Genomic DNA, 20,944 nt, shown 5'->3' with positions numbered 1-20,944 from the left:
ATGGTTATAAACTACCTTCTTTCTAATCATTCCGCCAGTTTATATATGATATACTAGCATGAAGGTTTTTCTCCTTCCATTTGCAAGTCTCAAGCAGCCCCCAGGCACGTTTATAGTGGTGGTCATCTGGGCCCTGAAATACCCAGTTCAGTTAGTATAAGGTGACCAGATTTTCAGATTGGTAAAGAGGGACACCTGTGACCTGGGGAAAGGGGGGGGGACTTGATTAAAAAATTTTACGGAGCAACAAAAATTTTCATACAATGCAAAAATAGTATTGTAATATTTTTTTTTATTTCAACATAACTACAATTTACAAATATAAATTGTAACTGTTGCCAAACATCAAAATTTTGATCATGTGACCATGAGGATGCTGCAACGGTTGCTAAGTGTGAAAATGGTCGCTAAGTGTGAAAAATGGTCATCGGTCACTTTTTTCAATGCCATTGTAACTTTGGTCACTAAGCCCATTATACCACCTTTCTTGCCACAGTTCTTAAGTGAATAACTGCAGCTGATAAGTTAGTAGCATAAGTGAATCTGGTTTCCCCATTTGACTTTGTCAAAAGGTGATTATATGACCCCAGGACACTGAAACCATCATAAATATGAATCTGTTGCCAAACATCAAAATTTTGATCGCATGACCATGAGGATGCTGCAACGGTCGCTAAGTGTGAAAAATGGTCGCTAAGTGTGAAAAATGGTCATCAGTCACTTTTTTCAATGCCATTGTAACTTGGGTCACTAAGCCCATTATACCTGGTTAGGATTTCTTAAGCAAATCCACTGGGCTTTCAACATGAAGCCAGAAAATCGGGACTTTTTAAAAAGGCCCCGGGATATGGGACAAATTGTTATAAATCGTGACTGTCCCGCTGGCTTCATGTTGAAAGCCCAGTGGATTTGCTTAAGAAATTTGCAAAATTTTGATGTTTGGCAACAGTTACAATTTATATTTGTAAATTGTAGTTATGTTGAAATAAAAAAAAATATTACAATACTATTTTTGCGTTGTATGAAAATTTTTGTTGCTCCGTATAAAATTTTTAATCAAGCCCCCCCCCCCCTCCCCGGTCAAAGGTGTCCCTCTTTACCAATCTGAAAATCTGGTCACCTTAACTTAAAAGGTGAAACTAATATATGAGATAAGACTCATTACATGCAAAGCAAGATAGTTCAAGCCGTGATTTGTCATAATTGTGATGATTATGGCGTACAGCTCATGAAAACCCCAAATCCACAATCTCAGAAAATTAGAATATTACATGCAATCAATAAAACAAGGATTGTACATAGAACAATAGCGGACCTCTGAAAAGTATAAGCATGCATATGTACTCAGCACTTGGTTTGGGCCCCTTTTGCAGCAATTACTGCCTCAATGCGGTGTGGCATGGGAGCTATCAGCCTGTGGCACTGCTGAAGGGTTATGGAAGACCAGGATGCTTCAATAGCGCCCTTCAGCTCTTCTGCATTGTTCGGTCTCAATGTCTCTCATCTTTCTCTTGGCAATGCCCCATAGATTCTCTTTGGGGTTCAGATCAGGCGAGTTTGCTGGCCAATCAAGCACAGTAATCCCAAAGTCATTGAACCAGGTTTTGGTGCTTTTGGCAGTGTGGGCAGCTGGAAAATGAAGTCAGCATTCCCATAAAGCTCGTCTGCGGAAGGAAGCATGAAGTGCTCCAAAATCTCTTGGTAGACGGGTGTGTTGACCCTGGTCTTAATGAAGCACAGTGGTCCAAAGTCCTATTGCTCCTTGGTCCAAAGTCGTCTTTTCTGATGAGAGCAACTTTTGCCAAAAGTACCAAAAACTGGTTCAATGACCGTGGGATTACTGTGCTTGATTGGCCTCTCCATTCTTCCTCCATACTCTGGGTCCAAAGTTGCTCTCATCAGAAAAGAGGACTTTGGATCAATATGGAGATTGGGAGGGCTTCATTTTCAGCCACAATGGCCTCCAGCAACCCTCTGCCAGCGAAAACAGAACTCAGGGAAGTCATGTGTGGCCTGTGACCGCCTCCCCGAGCTCCATTTTCCCTGGCAGAGGGCTGCAGGAGGCTGTCATGGTTGAAAACGAAGCTTTGATGAGTGACGTTGAGCTGGTCATGGCCACCCTGGCCCCATGAGGTCAAATACAACCCTGATGTGGCCTCCAATGAAATGCAATTCTCCTGGTGTCATCTGCAAGATATTGTCCCCTTACACGGCTCTGTGCCTACCATTCTTCAATTTCTTCAGCTGGCCTTGACAAGGGACTATCCCCAAACACTCTTCATTGTCAGGTGGCAGCTTGTCCTTGGTGATATCCATTGCTGCATCTAAGCCGCTCTCACACCAGTCTCATACGCCGGTTTCTCAGGGATGCAACCAATCTCAAGCTCCCTACTGTCCAGATTCCCGTCCTGGGATATAACTGAAGTTCTGGATGCTTTGACAGGGTCTCCTTTCAAGCCTCTGGACTTGGCCTCTTTGCACCATCTCACGATCAAGCTTGTCTTTCTTGTTGCAGTCACTACAGCCAAGCAGGTTTCTGAACTAGCAGTCCTGTCAATCAGACAGGATTTATGCCTCTTCCATCCTGACAGGGTGGTTCTCCGCCTGGACCCAACATTTATTCCTAAAGTGAACACAAAGTTTCATAGAATGCAGGAATTGGTGCTTCCTGACTTTTGCCCCAACCCATCACATCGGCTGGAACTTAAATGGCACTATCTTGACATGTGAAGAGCTCTCCGAGTATATATGAAAGGAACTGCAAAATTCCGTCATTCGGAGGCTCTTTTGTCCACTTCCAACCTGGAGGTAAGAAGGGGTCCAAGGCTTCTTCTACAGACATTGGACGTTGGGTTCGCTCAGCGATTTCCAGAGCATACTTGCCTCTCTCTTCCAGTTCCACACCAAATCATGGCACACTCCAGTTGCAGCGCTGCCACCTCAGCTGCCTGGTCGTCCCTGGCCCCGTTGGAGGAAATATGTAGGGTGGCCACCTGGACTACTCCTTCTCCATTTATTTGCCACTACAGACTGCTTCTGAAGATGCTACCTTTGGATGGCGAGTATTACAGAGGGTGGTGGCTGCCCAAGAACTCTGAGTCCTCACTCCGAGCCTGCCCGTGGGACAGAATTGGCTTTGGTATGTCCCATGTCTGGATGATGTCTCCACCTACTTGAGAATGGGGTGTTGGTTCTACCTGATACACCCCTTTTCGGGTCAGTGGAGACATCATCCAGCCTCACCCTGTATGTCTTGTTCAGACTAATCTGTATATTTTTTCATTGGCAAGGAGAGATCACATTTATTACCTTGAGATTCTGACACAGCAGTCTACCTTTAATCCTTAATCTAAGCTAGGAGGAGCCAGCACAGAGAGTGTGACTTATCAAGTGGTAGACCCAGTATATTGGATACTGGCCGAGATAACCCATGTCTGGATGATGTCTCCACCGACCCGAGAAGGGGTGTATCAGGTAAGGAACCAACGCCTATTTCATTGCCTGCCATGTAATCTTTCTTTTAACAAGCCAACATCTATTTATGCTTGCACCTTTATGTATTCCTAAAACCTCTCCTGTTTAGAATCTCCATAGACATTCTGTTTAGAGTTAGTCAAGAGCTTAGCTGAAAAATTTTCAGGCTTTTGTTCCTGTGGTCAAACAGAAATGAACCCTTGAAATCTGGACTTTTCCTGGAACTCTTCAGGACTTAATTCACTCTGGAATCAATAAATTTTCAATATGTAAACTGCCTAAATGCGTTTTGGCTTCAGTAGCTATCTTTTTTCTTTCTCTCCAAAATGCTAGTGATAATCCCTCCTTTCTGTTAGGTCATGAACCTGTTTTTACTTCTTGGTTTAAACCCATAAACTTCATTATGAATTGGTGTAGCTACTGTACTTTCAGGAACAACTCTATGTTGTAGCAACCCATCTGTGTGTCATCACTCCCAACATTTTTTGGTAATCTCTTTAAATTTTATGAGGTAAAGGAGTCAGTTTTGCAGACAGTACTTCTTAGTTGTAACTTCTAACTTAGTACTTTCAATACAGTATTTGCCTTCTAGAAGTTGGTAAAAAGGGACTACTGTAGTTCCAGATGGTACCTGAGAACTGAATAACTAAATTTATTACCCGGGTACTTATTTTTATTTTCTATTTTAATTACAATGGTAATGTGTCTTATATATTCGACATAAGCCTCCAGAAGTTCTTGTAGAAAATATATTTTATCTATTTACATATATATCACAATCTCAAAAAAGCAGAAAAGCTTCATGTGAAATATTTGAGCAAAGAAAGGAAAAATTATAATAAGATTACTATTTATTATAATTATATAATAAATAATATAAGAAAACTGTTTAGTATAAAACTATAAAAACCATCTAGATATATCTTATACCAAATTGCTGTACAATAGTTTAGGAAATGATAGCTCTATAAATAAGATTATTAAACCAAAATGTCTGTCCCATGTGTCTATACAAAACAAAGCAAGAATTCTTTTTAATGAGTTTTGTTTTTTTCATGACTCATTTCCTGGAATGAACTTCCATTCTTCTTATCAAAAATGGTTGCAGAGAGTCATTTCTTTATTTAGTTCTCATATGCTGGCTTTGAATTTTGTTATGTCCAAAGATTTTCACATTGCGTACCTTCAGCCACTTAATACTCAGCCTTTCAACTACTTTTGTTTTTTCTTAGGCTGTACTGAAATGATCTTCACTGATTCCAAAGAATCTGGAATTATATTCTGAAGGATCAAAACAGGCAGAGAGACCCTGGAAATCAAGGCGAGCTGAATACGAGAAAGGATCCATCATATCAACAACTTCTAAAACTCTGCTTGTGCTGGAGCCTCTGTAATTTCTTGCTTTTGCCGCTTTTATGCTACCTTGTGGGCTTCTGATGAACACTTTTGGGTGTTGAGCTTGGTAGATGTTTTCCAGATAAGACCCTGTCTGAGCCTACAGTTCCAAATGTGAAACTATTATTCAAGGTTTCATCAAGCCTGCGAGTCTCTGATTCCAAAACAGTTGCCTCAGGTTTCCTAGCCACAACAGCTAAAGAGTTTACAAGCTCTTGATGCAAATCTGAAAGCTCCTGATTTGTTTTAGTACAGCTGATGATATAATTCTGCTTCTGCTTCCGTTCCAGTGATAGCTGTGATTGTAGAACAACAACCTAAAACAAGAACAAATGACATCAAAGACTAATGAATTATTTCTCTCTGAAGAACTTAATTTCTAGTTTTCAACTCAAGGAACAGTATCTTATATAAAGTAAAATTGTTAAGATTTATTATTTAACATATCTAAGTCGTGGTGGTGCAGTGATTAGAATGGAGTACTGCAAACTAATACACTGCTCACCCTAGGAGTTCAATTCTCACCGGCTCAAAGTTGACTCAGCCTTCCATCCTTCCGAGGTGGGTAAAATGAGGACCCAGATTGTTGAGGGTAATATGCTGACTCTGTAAACCGCTTAGAGGGCGCAATATAGCACCGTGAAGCAGTATATAAGTCTAAGTGCTATTGCAATATCTAATATTACTAATAAATTCTGAGAAAATGTTATGTGATCACTAATAATCAACACTGAGTTGATGGTGAATAATTAACATGTTTTATAACAATGAATTGTGCATTTAAAACAGTGCATTCAACAGCAAAAACTGAATTATTCAAATGACGTGGATAAAAATATTTTGATTTTTTTAAAAAAAAAAATAAGAGTACAAAACGATTTTGAAGACAAAATGTCCCAAACTGTTCTGTTTTGTTGTTGCCAAAATGATTCTCTACTTTAAACTGTCTTTTAAGATCGTTGCTTACAAAAACTTTTGTGAATCTTTAAAAATGTAGTTACAATGGAGGTGCAGCTCTCCAACAATGGAAGATAAGAAAAACAGTTCTACGAGACCTAGTGTATTCCAATTATAAAACACACACCTGTTTTTGTAACTCTGCCAGTTGCTTTTGGAGAATCTGGGATTCTTTCTAGAGGAAAAGGAGAGAGAAAACTCATGCTTACCTTCAAGAAGTCTATTATTTAAGAAAACTATTTATATAAATTTTCTCTCATTTATTCAGGTTCAACCAAACAATTATAAACTTTAGTTTAAATATAAAGGTAAATGTATCCGTTGTCCAATATCCATTTCTTAGCTGAGGGAGCCAGATGTGGTCATGTGGCCAGCATACACTGAGGTACACCGAACACTGTTACCTTCCCACCAAAGTGGTATCTATCTACTTGCCTTTGCATTCTTTCATACTGCTAGTTGGACAAGAGCTGGGGCAAGTAATGGAAGCTCACTCTCTTGTGTGATTCTTGGGCCTCAAACCCGGGCGGTCAGCTTTTTAACTGCTGAGCTGTAGCGCCCCCTAGTTAAATATAATGGGAAGGGAAGAAAATAGTGGATGGTTTTAAGTGCAACTTCTGATAATAAAATATGCAAACCCTTCATAGCATGGATTAAGGATACCTGAAGAACTGTCTTACCCCAATGGGACTAGCCTGCCCCACCCATGCTGGCAGAAGGGGTATGTGTCAGATTCCATCATCAAAGAATTTGGGATGGCAGGGTCCAGAGGAAAAAACCTTTTCAGCTGTGGCTCCTGGAGAACATTGTGCTCCCCAAGGTGAAATCTGCATCCACCTTTTTGGCTTTCCAAAAGAGCTTGAAGATATAGCTCTGTCAACTGACCTGCAACCCCAATAATGGCATATTATTCTGTAGCAGGACAATGGATTAGAAAAAATCCCACGTTGCTTCCTTCGTCTTCATCTTGGTCAATTTAATTTTAACTAATTTAAAATTTAAAATCTCTGTTTACTGTTTTATGTAGCATTTTTATTTAGTGATTGCAAGCTCCCTTTGGTGACATGGGTGGCATAAACATTTTGTATGTATGTATGTTCAAACCTTTGAAATGGAGAGAATCTTTTGTGACCCAGAGTCAGCTTGTGAATATTCAAAACTTACAGAAAAGTCTTTATGACTTCTTTTCAGTTTTCTTCGTTCATGTTCCACCTGCAATCAATAAGAGAAACAAAAATGTTATCCTAAATTACATAAAACTGGCTAATAACTGACTACTGATACTGAATCGATTACTGAACATAAGGCAAAGAAATCCAACCACAAAATACTGAATTGTGAATAGCCCTAAATTTCTGAAAATAGATAATGTGTATAGGAATATTCAGGACATCCAGATTCAGCTAAAGTTTTGTTCCATATAGTATTAACTTTGTGAACTCTCAAGCACCCTCCCCTTTTCACTTTGTATTCAAGATGGATAGTGATTAATATTTACATGTATTTATTTGTTAGGGTGGCGATATATACATATTTATATAGCATATCTATATCTGTGTTATGCAGGTGTACACTTCTGAGAGCAGGCAACAGGATTTTGTTTTTAATGTGTGCCAGAGTGCCCACAGAAAAAAAAATTACAAGGTTATCTTAACCTTAATAGTGACTACCCAATAAAATTAATAAAACGAAGTGACTCAGGAAGTAAAAAAAAAAGAGCGAGCAAGTTTTATTTTATTAATTACACTGTGAGATAAGTTGGAAAACCCTTTATGATATTGCAGTACTGTGACCAATAGGAAAGTAGAGCTTTATCTATATCCTACTAATAGATAAAAACATTCTGGTTAAACAAATAACACTGAAAACAGCATGTTGACTAAATATATGAAGCAGATCGTTGGAAGAAACTATGGGAAGCTTCAGGTTTAAAAATAGTTGCCCCCTCTTTCAACCAAGAGTATAATGTCCCTAATGATATCTTCCAAACATTGGCATGGAATTATTTTGGCCCATTCCTTTTTGACACACTGATATACTTGGGCTGTCCTGCGTGAACTGCTTTCTTTTGGTCATACTACAAAATTTCTGTTGGGTTAAGTCATGGCTTTAATCCTCCCATTCAAATAATTATTTCTTTTGGTTCAGCCATGTTTTTACATATTTACTTTGTGTTTAGAAGTCCTATAAAATTCATTGATATAATGCAAAATCCATTACTTCCTCAACCAACTGAAAATAATGCAGTATTCAATAATGTTGTTTATTGAACAGTATTTGTAATATTTATTGAACAATTATTTGTAATATTGAACACAGTAAAGGTTGACTCGCTGTATTAAAAAAATGACGGAATGCATTGTCTTACACATTTGTTGTTCAATAAGAAGCTATTTAATGAGAGTTTAGATTAATTTTGACACATTACAGGGCAAAAGACTATTTTACCCAATCACTGTATAATGAGGGCTAACATATGATTACATTGCACTGAAAAATAATGCTGATCTTGGTTATTTTTCCTTTAAAGAAAAGCTTACCTCTTGCAATGCACCTCTCAATTGAGCATTGTGCTTTTCTAAACCATATTTCTCATTCTCCAATCTGACCACAGCTTGCTGGAGAAGTTGTAAAGGTTTATACAAGAGTCGTTTTTCAGCCGTCCATGTCAGCTCTCCCTCTTTTTTCAAAGCCTGCATGACATAGAAATGATGCAGTACAAAATAAAAATATAAAGGTCCAGATATATATAAAAAAATAGGACAGCCACAAATGAGGGCAATTTTGTCTCATGGATGGGACATGATTTTTTTCTGAAGAAACCTTAACATGTTGCTATTGTAAATTTCAGAATCAAGCAATTAACTGCTTAAGGTAGAGATGTCAATTGCATCAGTTCCTACAGGAATAAATGTTAATCATTTGCAATAAAATCAAGACTAACCTTAAAAAATTATATAACATGATTGATAGAATGGGAAGCAAAAAGGCATAAAGAATTACAATTGCAAGAAAAAGTATGTGAACCCCTTGGGATTACATTGAGTTTTGCATGAATTGGTCATAAAATGTGCTCTGAACTTCATCTAAATCACAACAATAGACAAACACAGTCTGCTGAAAATAATACTACAGAAACATTAGATGTTGCCATGGTTTAATTGCACATAACATGTAAACATTCACAGTGCAGGGAGGAAAAAGTATGTGAGCCCCTAGCCTAATGACATCTCCAAGAGCTAATTGGAGCCAGAGTGAGCCAACCTTGACTCCAATCAGTGTGATGATATTGGATTTGTTGCTGACAGCTGTTCTGCCCTTTAAAAACACACACCTGTTGTGGGTTTATTGGTTTCAAGAAGCACTATCTGATGTGAACCATGTCTCGCAGAAAAGAGCTCTCAGAAGACCAACGATCAAGAATTGTTGACTTGAATGAAGCTGGAAAGGGTTACAAAAGTATCTCCAAAAGCCTTGATGTTCATGTGTCCACGGTAAGACAGACTGTCTACAAATGGAGAAAGTTTAGCGCTACTCTCCCTAGGTGTGGTCGTCCTGTAAAAATGACTGCAAGAGCACAGTGCAGAATGCTTCATGAGGTAAAGAAGAATCCTAGAGTGTCAGCTAAAGACCTATAGAAATCTCTGGCACATGCTAACATTTTTGTTGACACATCTACAATAAGGAAAACATTAAACAAGAATGGAGTACATGGGAGGACACCACGGAGGAAGCCATTGCTGTCCAAAAAAAAATATTGCAGCACGTTTGAAGTTTGCAAAAGAGCACCTGGATGTTCCACAGCACTACTGGCAAAATATACTGTGGACAGATGAAACCAAAATTGAGTTGTTTGGGAAAAACACACAATACTATGTGTGGAGAAAAAAAGGCACAGCACACCAACATCAAAACTTCATCCCCACTGTAAAACATGGCGGAGGGAGCATCATGGTTTGGGGCTGCTTTGCTGCCTCAGGGCCTGGACGGATTGTTGTCATTGATGGGAAAATGAATCCCAGAGTTTATCAAGACATTTTGCAGGAAAATGTACGACCATCTGTCTGCCAACTGAAGCTCCGCAGGGGATGGGTGATGCAACAGGACAATGACCCAAAGCATACAAGTAAGTCAACACAAAAATGGCTTCAACAGCACAGAATACGCCCTCTGGAGTGGCCCAGTCAGAGTCCTGACCTCAACCCGATTGAAATGCTGTGGCATGACCTTAAGAGAGCGATTCACACCAGAATATTGCTACACTGAAACAGTTTTGTGAAGAGGAGTGGTCCACAATTACTCCAGATCGTTGTGCAGGTCTGTTCTGCAACTACAAGAAACGGTTGGTTGAGGTTATTGCTGCCAAAGGAGGGTCAACCAGTTATTAAATCCAAGGGTTCACATACTTTTTCCTCCCTGCACTGTGAATGTTTACATGTTATGTGCAATTAAACCATGGCAACATCTAATGTTTGTGTAGTATTATTTTCAGCAGACTGTGTTTTTTTATTGTTGTGACTTAGATGAAGTTCAGAGCACATTTTATGACCAATTCATGCAAAACTCCACATAATCCCAAGGGGTTCACATACTTTTTTTTGCAACTGTATAATAAAGTTATACTTTAAGGTGCCAAAAAACCCTGACGAAAATTGGAATATATCTTGCTCTTCTATATGATGCATTGCCATCTCACATGTTTCATATCTGTTCTTTTATCTTACCTTTCCGGCCTCATTATGCTGTACCCCTGGTATATCATTTTCACTGCAAAGCAGATCAGAAACTCCCACCACAGTTTCAATAATGAACCTTGCCTCCTTCAGAGTTTTAAAAGCTGTATCCAGTTGTTCCTACAGGAAAACAAACAAAACTCTTTGCTTATTTAAGTGTTGTGGGCTGGCAGAAGTCAACGTTTGTTCGTTCCATTCCGTTCCGTTCCTGTCCTAGTCAAGTCTCTGTTTGTTTGCAATTATCAAGAAGCAGCACTTGGATAAGTGATTTGCTTTATATAAACCTGTTTTGCTGTTTAACTTTTTGCCAGATAATTTATCTATGTTTATTTTGGGCTCACAGCCAGCAAAAGCCGGGACTGATAAAAACATTCCTTTGCAAGCTTCATTTGGCTTTCGTTTCTGAACGAATAAGGTGGGGGTCAGAACAGTTTGACTTCTGCCCAGACAACCCTCCATTCATATAATTATGGAGCAGCTTTACGCTGAGAATGCTAGGCTGGCCCAGCAAATAACAGTATTGGCTGATCAAATTTCTCAGCTGCAGAGATCTGTAACCCACCCATAGCCAAGGAGGAAGTGCCCAGTGGCTATGCCGGATAAGTTTGATGGAAACCAAGCCATGTTTGCCACGTTTCTGGGTCAATGACAGCTGTTCCTGAGTTTGAGAGTGGAGGACTTTCCCATTGACCGGACAAAGGTGGGATTTATTATTAGTTTGCTCTCAGGCACAGCTGCCCATTGGCTACCCCCTTGTTAACCCAGCCGAGCCTGTTGTTGGATGACTTCCAGGGTTTTTGTCAATACTTTAAGTGTATGTTTGAGGATCCTATTAAGGGGGAAACAGCAACCAGACGTCTTAAGTCACTGCAGCAGGGGAGTGGTTCATTGCAAGACTATGTGAGTGAATTCAGGCTGTGTAGCCAGGATTCAGCGTGGAATGAACCAGCTCTGATGGACACTTTCCAAGACGGGTTGTCTGATGCCTTGCAAGATGAACTGGCGAGGGTGGACAGGCCACCGACGTTCGACGCGTTGGTCCACTTGTGCCTCCAGATAGACGCCCGGCTGCAGAGACGGAGGCCTCGCCGTGCATTCCAGGAGACCACCAGCGTGCCAGTTCAACAAAAGACTGCAGTGGAATGGGAGGAGCCCATGGAGTTGGGTGCTGTCAGACCCCGAGTGTCACGTCCACAGATGGACAGACGACGTACTGAGGGGTTGTGTTCCTACTGTGGGGATCCTGGACACTTGGTGGGGAGTTGCCCCAAGAAGAATAGAAGGGTTGCGCAGACTGCGGCCGTCCCTCAGCAACAAACTATTGTGTCAGACAACCGGCACGTTTGTGCAGCTTTGATACCCCGCTCGCACAATATAGCGTGCATTCGTTGGGTGTGGAATCCAGAGCGGATTCCCTGCCTAGGAAATCAAAGAACTCTGACCCTGCGGATTCGCTTCCACCCCGGACTGTTCTACCCGTCGCATCCTGCACTGCAGTTTATCATCCCGTGAGCATACAGTCTCTGATACGGGATCCGCAGCGGGGTGACGAATGGGTGGAGCGACGAAAGGCGGAAGTAGGACCGGCTTCCCCATGGACTTTGGAGGGGGATCTTTTGAAGTATCGGGGCTGGCTCTATGTTCCCGCAGGGCACATCCGTAGACGGGTGCTCTCTCAAGTTCATGGCGCTTCTGCAGCAAGACATTGGGGTTTTTTCCGGACATTACGCTTGGTATCCCGTAAGTTTTGGTGGCCCTGCTTAAGAAATGACGTTCGGAAGTGCGTGGAGTCGTGTGTCCAGTGCCAATGGGCCAGGTCTGCAAGGAGGGATTTGCCACGACTACAGCCCTTGCCGACCCTGATCCCCGCAGCACAGGACTTCATTTCTAGGATCCCGGTGGGGCACCAGTGTCTTGGACTGTGTTCCGTGGAGGTCGTCACCCACACTTCTGGGCCGCATCCTGAGCGTTGGAACTGGGGGACGGGCCCTGCAGTGGGGGATAGTGTTGTGGGCCGGCAGAAGTCAACGTACGTTCTTTGGTTCCATTCCGTTCCATGCCTGTCCTAGTCAAGTCTTTGTTTGTTTGCAATCATCAAGAAGAAGCACTTGGATAAGTGATTTGCTTTATGTAAACCTGTTTTGCTGTTTAACTTTTTGCCAGAGAATTTATCTATGTTTATTTTGGGCTCGCAGCCAGCAAGAGCCAGGACTGATAAAAACATTCCTTTGCAAGCTTTATTTGGCTTTCGTTTCTGAACGAACAAGGTGGGGGTCAGAACATTTAAGTATGGTAGTAAAATTAAATATAACTTTACTGTTCACATGCTTTATAAACTATGCTGAACCTACAACAGTTTGCATGCATTTTAAGATAAAATGCTTACCTGGAGATGAAATCTATCCACGTCCCTTTCTGAAACCATGCTCTGTGTAACAGCCATTTCCTCCTTTAAAATTCTCATAGCCTCTTCACTTCGGGCAAGGGTCAAATCCAACCTCTGGGCCTTCTGCTTCCATTCTATCTCACCACTCTCTGTCTGTTTTAGAACAGCTATCATATGATTCAATTCTTGTTTGTTTATTATTTTCTCATTTTCCAAATGTTCGATCTTTTCCTTCTGCCATTGCAAGCACTGGTCCTTTTCCTTAATAACCTTGCTTTTAGCTAGTTCTTCTTCTTTCTCTGCATACAACCGGTTAATCGTATCCAGATCCTGCTGTAGACTTAAAACAGTATGCTGTACTTCCTCTTTCTGTTTTGAGAGTTCCTTGATACGTGTTTGTAAGGATTTTATTTCCTTTTCTTTGTCGTGGAGGGAAGACCTAGTAAGATGCAGTTTATCCAAGATAAATTTTGTCTGTGCCTCCTGTTGTTGAACTTGCTGGAGGTTGTTCTTTAAATATTTGATGTGCCATTCTCCATTTTTTAAAGCTTGTTTTGCTTGTTGGAGTTCTGCTTGCAATCCTTTTATTACCCTTACATTCTCTTCTGTATTCTTTTCATTTTGCTTTTTCAGGGACTCAATTTCTTCTTGTCGCCTCTTAAAGAATATTTTGAGTTGTCCCAGCATACCAAAAGTAGTTTCTTGTAGTTTTTGTTTTTTCAGTTGGTTTATTTGTTCATCTGGAAGCTCTGCATTATCATCTCTCTCCTTTAGCATTCCTGAACTGTACTGGATATCTTCCAGTAGGACTATTATCTGGCTTTTTGTTTCTTCTTCATGCTTCCTTTGGAACTCCCATTCTCTGTTCTTTTCCTCCAAAGTTGCCTGTGTCTTTGCTCTATGTTCATGAAAAGCCATTCTTTCTATTTCCATTTCTTCTTTCATTTCTTTCATTTGGTTTTCTTTTGCCTTGAGCTCTTGTTCTCTTTGGGTCAAAGTCAATGTCATTTGCTTCTGCTTCTCAGAAAGCTCACTGACATGCTCTTCTTTCTGAGCTTCAAGCCATTGGAAATTTGATATCTGTTCCCTCTGGGAATCTATTTCCCTTTCTTTGTCCTTAATAATGGCTTTCATATGTTCTAGGCTTGTACAAAGAGCTTTCTCACGCTTTTCCCCTTGTTCTTCCCATTCTTGAAGTAGCTGTTTTTGAGATGCAAGTTCCCAATCTTTTTCATTCATCTTTATTTTCAGGTCTTCTAGATCTTTCAGCAAAGCCCCAATTTGTGCTGATTCATTATGTTCTATAATCTGAATTTTCTCCTCTTTGATGTTAGTTTCCTTGATTTTTTCCTCCAAATTCAGAGATAGGCTTTCAATTATTGTTTTTTGGCCTTCTGATAACTCTTGTAGTTTTTGAAGCTTTTCTTCTTGGAATTTCAAAGTCTGAACGGTCTCTTCTAGATCTAGATTTAATTTCCTGAGATTGGCTTTTTGTGTCTTATCTTGTATTGTCATTTCTTCAATCTGCATTTTTTGGGAGTCAATTTCTTTGCTTCTATTTTCTAGATTTTTAGTGAGATGCTCTAAGGCAGCTGTTTGCATTTCTCTGTGATTCTCTAAATCCTTAACCTGCTCTAGCTGGTCTTTTATTTCTTCATTTCTCTTTTCTAAAGTAACATTGAGCTGATCCACAATTTCCTGAAGTGTTCTCCCTACCTCTACCTCTTTCTGCAAAGCCACAAATCTCTTTTGATGAGTCTCACTTTCCTCCTGTTTATTTCTGAGAGTGGAGAGAGCTGTTTGAAGCTCTTGCTCCAGGGATTCATTCATCTTTTCCAGGGCACTTGCTCGATGTTCTGAAACTTTGACCGATTCCTGAAGAAGCTCCAACTCCCGTGTGAGCTTTTCTTTGGTCATTTGTAATGTGCTCCGCTCATTCTGAAATGCAAAAAGAATTATTTTTTTCTTGTTCAGTGTTCCATAGCTAGAGGCAGCATTCATTCAATGGTAAATCCTGCACAAAATTGCTTGTCATTTTTTAAAAATGAAATGTTTGCTAAAATATATCACTTCCAAATATACATAAGTTATCTATTCAAAATATTCACTAGAAGGCAGCCAGTACCAATAGATGGAGAAAATCTTTAAATTACGCTTAAGCATATGAATCAAGCAATTCTGTTTGATGATTCCTAAAATCCTATTAATAATTCAGAAGTTGAGTAATAATTATGTCCATTGTGACATATTTCTAATTTATCAAGAACTATTCCATCTCTGAAGATTAATACAAGAGAACAAGGTAGAAGCAGAAAAAAATGGACCAGAAAATGGTTACTGTTTTAATCACTGCTTTGTATATTAAATTTTATACAATTTATACAATATACAATTATACAATACAAATACCAAATTTTGATCAACACCACTTTGCTTATAGAAGCAACAGGTCGACAGGGGATGCCATCGCCACTGCTCTACATATTGCACTGAGCCACCTTGAGAAATCTAGGAATTATATCAGAATGCTTTTTATAGACTATAGCTCAGCCTTTAACACCATCTTACCAGGAATTCTCATTGAAAAGTTGACTGACCTGACTTTCCCTCCCCTCACTTGTGAATGAATCAAAGACTTCCTGACGGATTGTCCACAAACAGTAAGGGTTGGGTCCTTTACATCTTCCATGCTAAAGCTCAGCACAGGCTCCCCTCAGGACTGTGTGCTTAGCCTCTACCTATACTCATTGTATACATATGACTGCATATCCTCTGATCCATCCAATATCATAATAAAGTTTTCAGACGACACAACAGTGCTGGGTCTCATAACTGGAGGGGGCAAATCAGCATACAGGGAAGAATTCCAGAAGGTATCTGCATGGTGCTCAAGAAATAATTTACAACTAAATACTAGTAAGACAAGGGAGATGGTGCTAGATTTCTGAAAACAGAGAGAGGAGCCTGCCCCATTGTATATCGAGGGGGGCTGCGTGTAGAGGGTTTCCTCTTTTAAATTCTTGGGAGTGCTGATTAGTCAAGATCTCACCTGGAAAAACAACATGTCTCTGGTTGGATAAGCCCAACAGAGACTTCATTTCCTTAGAGTCCTGTGAAAAAATCAGGTGGAACAACGGCTGATGACCTCTTTCTATTGGTTCACCATAGAAAGTGTCCTCACATATTGCGTTACAGTATGGTATACTGGTTTAACTGCTGCGGACAGGAAGGGCCTACAGAGAGTGATCAATTCGGCACAAGAAACCATTGGTTGCCCTCTGACACCACTGCATGACATCGCCAGATCTCGCTGCTTTAGCAGAGTAAGGAAGATACTCAAAGATGATTCATGCCCTCGTCAGTGTCTCTTTGTACTTCTACCATCGGGCAAAAGACATTAAAGTATAGCCAACCAAACAAAGACGTTTAAAGATAGTTTCTATACTTGGATTGTCAGACTTTATAATACAACCACAATCACTCCATGCTAGGTTTTTTTTTTTTTCTTTTTTTGTTTCTGCTATAATTTTGCACCAGTGAGGTTAAAACTAATTTTGTTGTATTTAAGTACAATGACAGTAAAGATTATACTTATACTTATTAAAAAGTATGTGCTTTTGCAAAAGTGCAAAAGCTGTAAAAAAAAACTTAGAAGAGAAAGACAGGCACAATAAACAACACGAAAAAAGTATTTATATGCCATCTATCCCATTATAAAATCACATCATCAAAAAAAATTACCAGTAACTCCCTTAGAAAAAATAATGTTTTCAACAATTTATCAAAGGTAGCTGAGCCTACAAAATGTCTGGTATCCTTACCACCAAGCCTTTTCTTTGTTTCTCTGTGTTTTCAAGTTTCGTTTCCAAACTGGTCACCTTTTCACATAGAGTCACATTCTCTTCCTTGAAAGCAATGACTTCTAACTTTAAGGCAGACTCTAGGGAGCTGCGTCTGCCTTCAACTACATATTTTTCTAAAAGGAAAAAAAAGAAATAAAAAACTCTCCATCCCCTCATTATAATAGTGTCTTTTCAAACAAGAAAGTAATTTGGAGATACCTTAGAAAGTGCTAGTAGCTAATTTACTATTCAAAATAATTTTTAAAATATCAATGCATTTTCAGCACAGGATATCAAGATGTTCTGACTCAGGCTTCCTTAGAAATCAAGAAGCAAAGTCTTGGTTCCTGCAAAACCTCTTTTATTTACACGACTGTGAATTCCTTTCATTCATAGCCAGCAAGGCTTAGTAAACAGTCTTTCAGAGGAATAATACAATACAGTAGCAGAGTTGGAAGGGACCTTGGAGGTCTTCTAGTCCAACCTCCTGCCTAGGCAGGAAACCCTATACTGTTTCAGACAAATGGCTATCCAACATCTTTTTAAAGATTTCCAGTGTTGGGGCATTCACAATTTCTGGAGGCAAGCTGTTCCACTGATTAATTGTTCTAACTGTCAGGAAATTTCTCCTCAGTTCTAAGTTGCTTCTCTCCTTGATTAGTTTCCACCCATTGCTTCTTGTTCTATCCTCAGGTGCCTTGGGGAATAGTTTGACTCCCTCTTCTTTGTGTTTGGAATGTTTGGAATGTTTATCCACATGCACCTTATCTTGTTTGCAGCACATACAGAATTTGCCAATCTTGAACCAACTGAATGAACGAATTGTTTCCTGCAAAAGCCCACTTCCCGTTTGTTCCTCTTTTGTTTCCTATCACCTCCAAAGTGCGGCTTTACTCCTAAGTCGACCCTGCTTTCTTAGTTGTTCTTGTCTTCTGGCAGCTCTGCCCATGCCACACTGGAAACAAGCTCCGGTTGTTCTTCTGCCTCACTGCTGTCTAACTCCCTCTCTGCCTCTGATGCAGAGCCCTCGTCTGAGCTTTCCTCAACACCCAGTACTGGCCATGTTCCTCCCCAACCTCCTCACTGTCTGATTCTGCTGCCAGCTCTGCTGACTGCCGGTGGGCCACAACACAAGGAACAAGAAAAGAAAGCATAAATAAAAATTTTCTAGGAAAAAATAGCTCCTGAATGAAGTGCTGATTTGTTATTGAAACCATTGTTAAGAACTGATTTTCTCAAAAGTCATCGGAGAAGATAGTTTGAATCTCCTATATTGATGGTGTCTCTGTCCTTCTGGTACCCACTAGTGCTTTATAAATTGAATGTTTTTGTTACGAAGCTTGACATAACAAGTGTAATGAAAATAGCTTGCTTTGCCAAGATTTTCTGTAGCTCTCAACTCTTGTTTAGGGAAACTATCACATCTTTGCATTATCAGTTTGTGTTACCTTCTTGGCACTGGTCCAGCCACTTTTGCAGTTCTTCGGCTTTGGCATTAATGCGTATCCTTTCTGTTTCCTTCTCACTAAGTTCTTGTTTCAACTTCTCAGAAGTCTTCCTTGCTTCATCCTGCCAAAAAAAAATCCCACCCAACACATGCTATAGGTATGCTTGATATAGGGAGAGCTTTATAAAAATATTTTTAATAGAAATTTTCTTGCAGCAAATTGTACATTACATTGTACAAACTATACATTACAATTCTACATTAAATTTGTATCCTCACTCTTCATCCTGCCTGTTCATAAAATCTTCCATATTGTTGTCTGTCACATCTTTGACTTTTTATAATGTTCACGTGCAATTCTAACTGGAGTAGAAGTACTGGCAAATACCTAATTTAAACCAAAGCAACTGGCAATTGGACTTCCTTGGTTTTTTTCCTTGAAAATGTTTCTCTTCTCATCCAAGAACTCTTCAGTTTTACAATACACACACATTTGGGAACAGGTAGTCCTCGACTTACAATCCTTCAAAGTTGCAACAGCACTGAAAAAGTGACTTATGGGCGTTTCACAGTTACGACCTTTTCAGCATCTCCATTATCATGCTTTGCAACTGGTTCATATTTATGACTGTTGCTGTGTCCCAAGAAGTACCTGAACTACTAACTATGCCTTCAATTGTATTTTTTAAAACCCAGTACTTCCAACTTTTTCAATTCTTAAGTAATTATAAACAGTATAGTAAAAAGGCTTTCATTATATTAAATAAGTTTGATATATTGAAAATTAAATAAATTAAATTTGCTGAGCTTCTCAAATACAAGGCCATGATATGTCCTGATAACTGTCAAGATTTATACAGCACTAAACTAGATAAAATCTAAATGAGCTTCCTAAATGCTTTTTTTTAATTTTGATTTTACTCCTTAAGAGTTTTAAAATATTTATTCTGATTACCAGTATCCGGTGAGAGACTTCTATGTCTTTTTAACTTAATCATATAAGGAAAATCACTGGAGAGACAAGAATGCAGGATTATCTAGCCCATGAGTTTGTCCCTCGGTGCCAGTTAGATGCCCATGGGAAACTGACAAGCACACACTGTCTGTAAGAACTATTTATACATGTTCTTCATTTAAGAAAAACATTTAAAGAATATTGCGGTGAATAACATGCAGCATCACAATAACTTTATAAAAGTTTTATAACATTTTCTTTAAAATGCCAGGAAGCAACCCAAAGAATGAGGCCCTCTTCATAAACCAAAAAGGAAGTTACCAGTTGAAGGTGAGCCCGCCAGAGATCTTGCCTCAAGTTTTGAAGTGCTTCTGCTACTCTCTCGGCTGTAAGCTCTGTGGAGCTGTCCTTAGGTTGAGACAAAGCCAGTTCTTTCAAATTATCCTGTTCTGAAAAAATAAGCCTGTTTGGTTACTGTGCCTTCAGGTTAGGTTATTAATTAGAAAGAAAGGGGAATCTAGATAAAACTCTAAAAGCCAACTATACTGTGATAGATCTGAAACTGACCTGAGTCTGCATTGCTTTCTATCTACAGTTTCTTGCAACATGAAATATTGTTTTCACCACCCATATAACTTCCAAATGTGTTAGGACAACTTTTCCACAGAATTTTCAGTCATTTGGCACTTGTCAAACATTATTTGTATTACCAATAAAGGAGAATATATGTAGCTCAGGGTTGAACTGGGGAATCCTTGGTGCTTGATTACTTTGCAATCCCAAGCTTGCTTTTCGGATTTTTACTTACTCAGTTTAAAAAGTTCTCAACAACCATTTATACAAATAGACCTTGTATGATGATGAATAAAAATATTATTGTATAGTGACACTATGCAATACAAACACAATATAAAAGTAATACTTAAATTCTTAATCCTATATTTCACAACACACAGTACAAACGAAGCATCTCTCTTTGATATACTAAAACAGCTGCATGTTTGCTGAAGAAAAAAAGAAGTATCTGTGGATACCCGTAGAGACATGGACTGCCAGAAGCTATTTCTAACACAGCTGCATAGGTCTGCAGAAGAAAATGGATCTTTTAATTATTCAAAGATTTGCCCTGTTCATATTCCCATGTGTTATGAAGCACTTCTTTTGAAGGTTTTGCATATCCCTAATAAACAGAATTTGAAATTGTAGTCAGAAAATGTTTTGACCTGGAGTTAAGGTCACTATTATTCAACAGCCTGTATCATTCATTTTAATGGCTGTTCCAAATAGGTCTCAGATAATGATCAAAATTGACATTAAGAATTACAATTATTTTTCCTTCTATAAAAATGCCATTCTAACTCTCAACTTTAGGAAGGCGGCAATGGCAAGCCACTTCTGAAATCTTGCCGAGCCAACTGCAGGTAGTTACAATGAAGGGGCACACATACACACAAATATTGAAATGACACACATACAATGAGGACATATTTCCCAGAAACCTTCAATTTTTTTCTTGTGTTTTATTCCAAACAGCATTTTTTTTAAAAGCAAGTTCTACCCTTAAATATCCTATATAGCCAATAGTTTGACATGAATTATGTAAGTTTATAAAGGTTATTGATTAGCAACTTACGTTTAGCAACTAAACATAAGGCTTAAAAATAAGCATTACGTTTTCTCTTTATTTTCTGAGACTGCCTTCAAATTTTAAGTAATAAGCTGAATTACAAAGGTTAGGTACAAAAAGACATTGGT

At 39.2% G+C, this 20,944-nt stretch overlaps 1 protein-coding gene across 1 annotated transcript in view; it reads right to left on the bottom strand.

Annotated features, from left to right (window-relative positions):
- Positions 1-4,533: 4,533 nt before the first annotated feature.
- The window catches only part of LOC116509438 (centrosome-associated protein CEP250-like), a 100,180-nt gene continuing 83,769 nt past the window's right edge, over positions 4,534-20,944 (bottom strand). The window contains exons 61-69 of the mRNA XM_032218595.1: positions 19,511-19,638; positions 18,236-18,356; positions 16,767-16,921; positions 12,946-14,883; positions 10,551-10,679; positions 8,367-8,519; positions 6,991-7,038; positions 5,954-6,001; positions 4,534-5,186 (exon numbers count right to left, since the gene is read on the bottom strand). Of these exons, the coding sequence (XP_032074486.1) occupies positions 4,893-5,186; positions 5,954-6,001; positions 6,991-7,038; positions 8,367-8,519; positions 10,551-10,679; positions 12,946-14,883; positions 16,767-16,921; positions 18,236-18,356; positions 19,511-19,638 (3,014 nt within the window). The 3' untranslated portion in view covers positions 4,534-4,892. The remainder of the gene's footprint in view (positions 5,187-5,953; positions 6,002-6,990; positions 7,039-8,366; positions 8,520-10,550; positions 10,680-12,945; positions 14,884-16,766; positions 16,922-18,235; positions 18,357-19,510; positions 19,639-20,944) is intronic.

This window comes from Thamnophis elegans, chromosome 5, assembly GCF_009769535.1.
Source record: "Thamnophis elegans isolate rThaEle1 chromosome 5, rThaEle1.pri, whole genome shotgun sequence".
Classification (NCBI taxonomy): Eukaryota; Metazoa; Chordata; class Lepidosauria; order Squamata; family Colubridae; genus Thamnophis; species Thamnophis elegans.
Note: the sequence above shows the minus strand (reverse complement) of the source record. Positions and strands in the feature narration are given on the sequence as shown.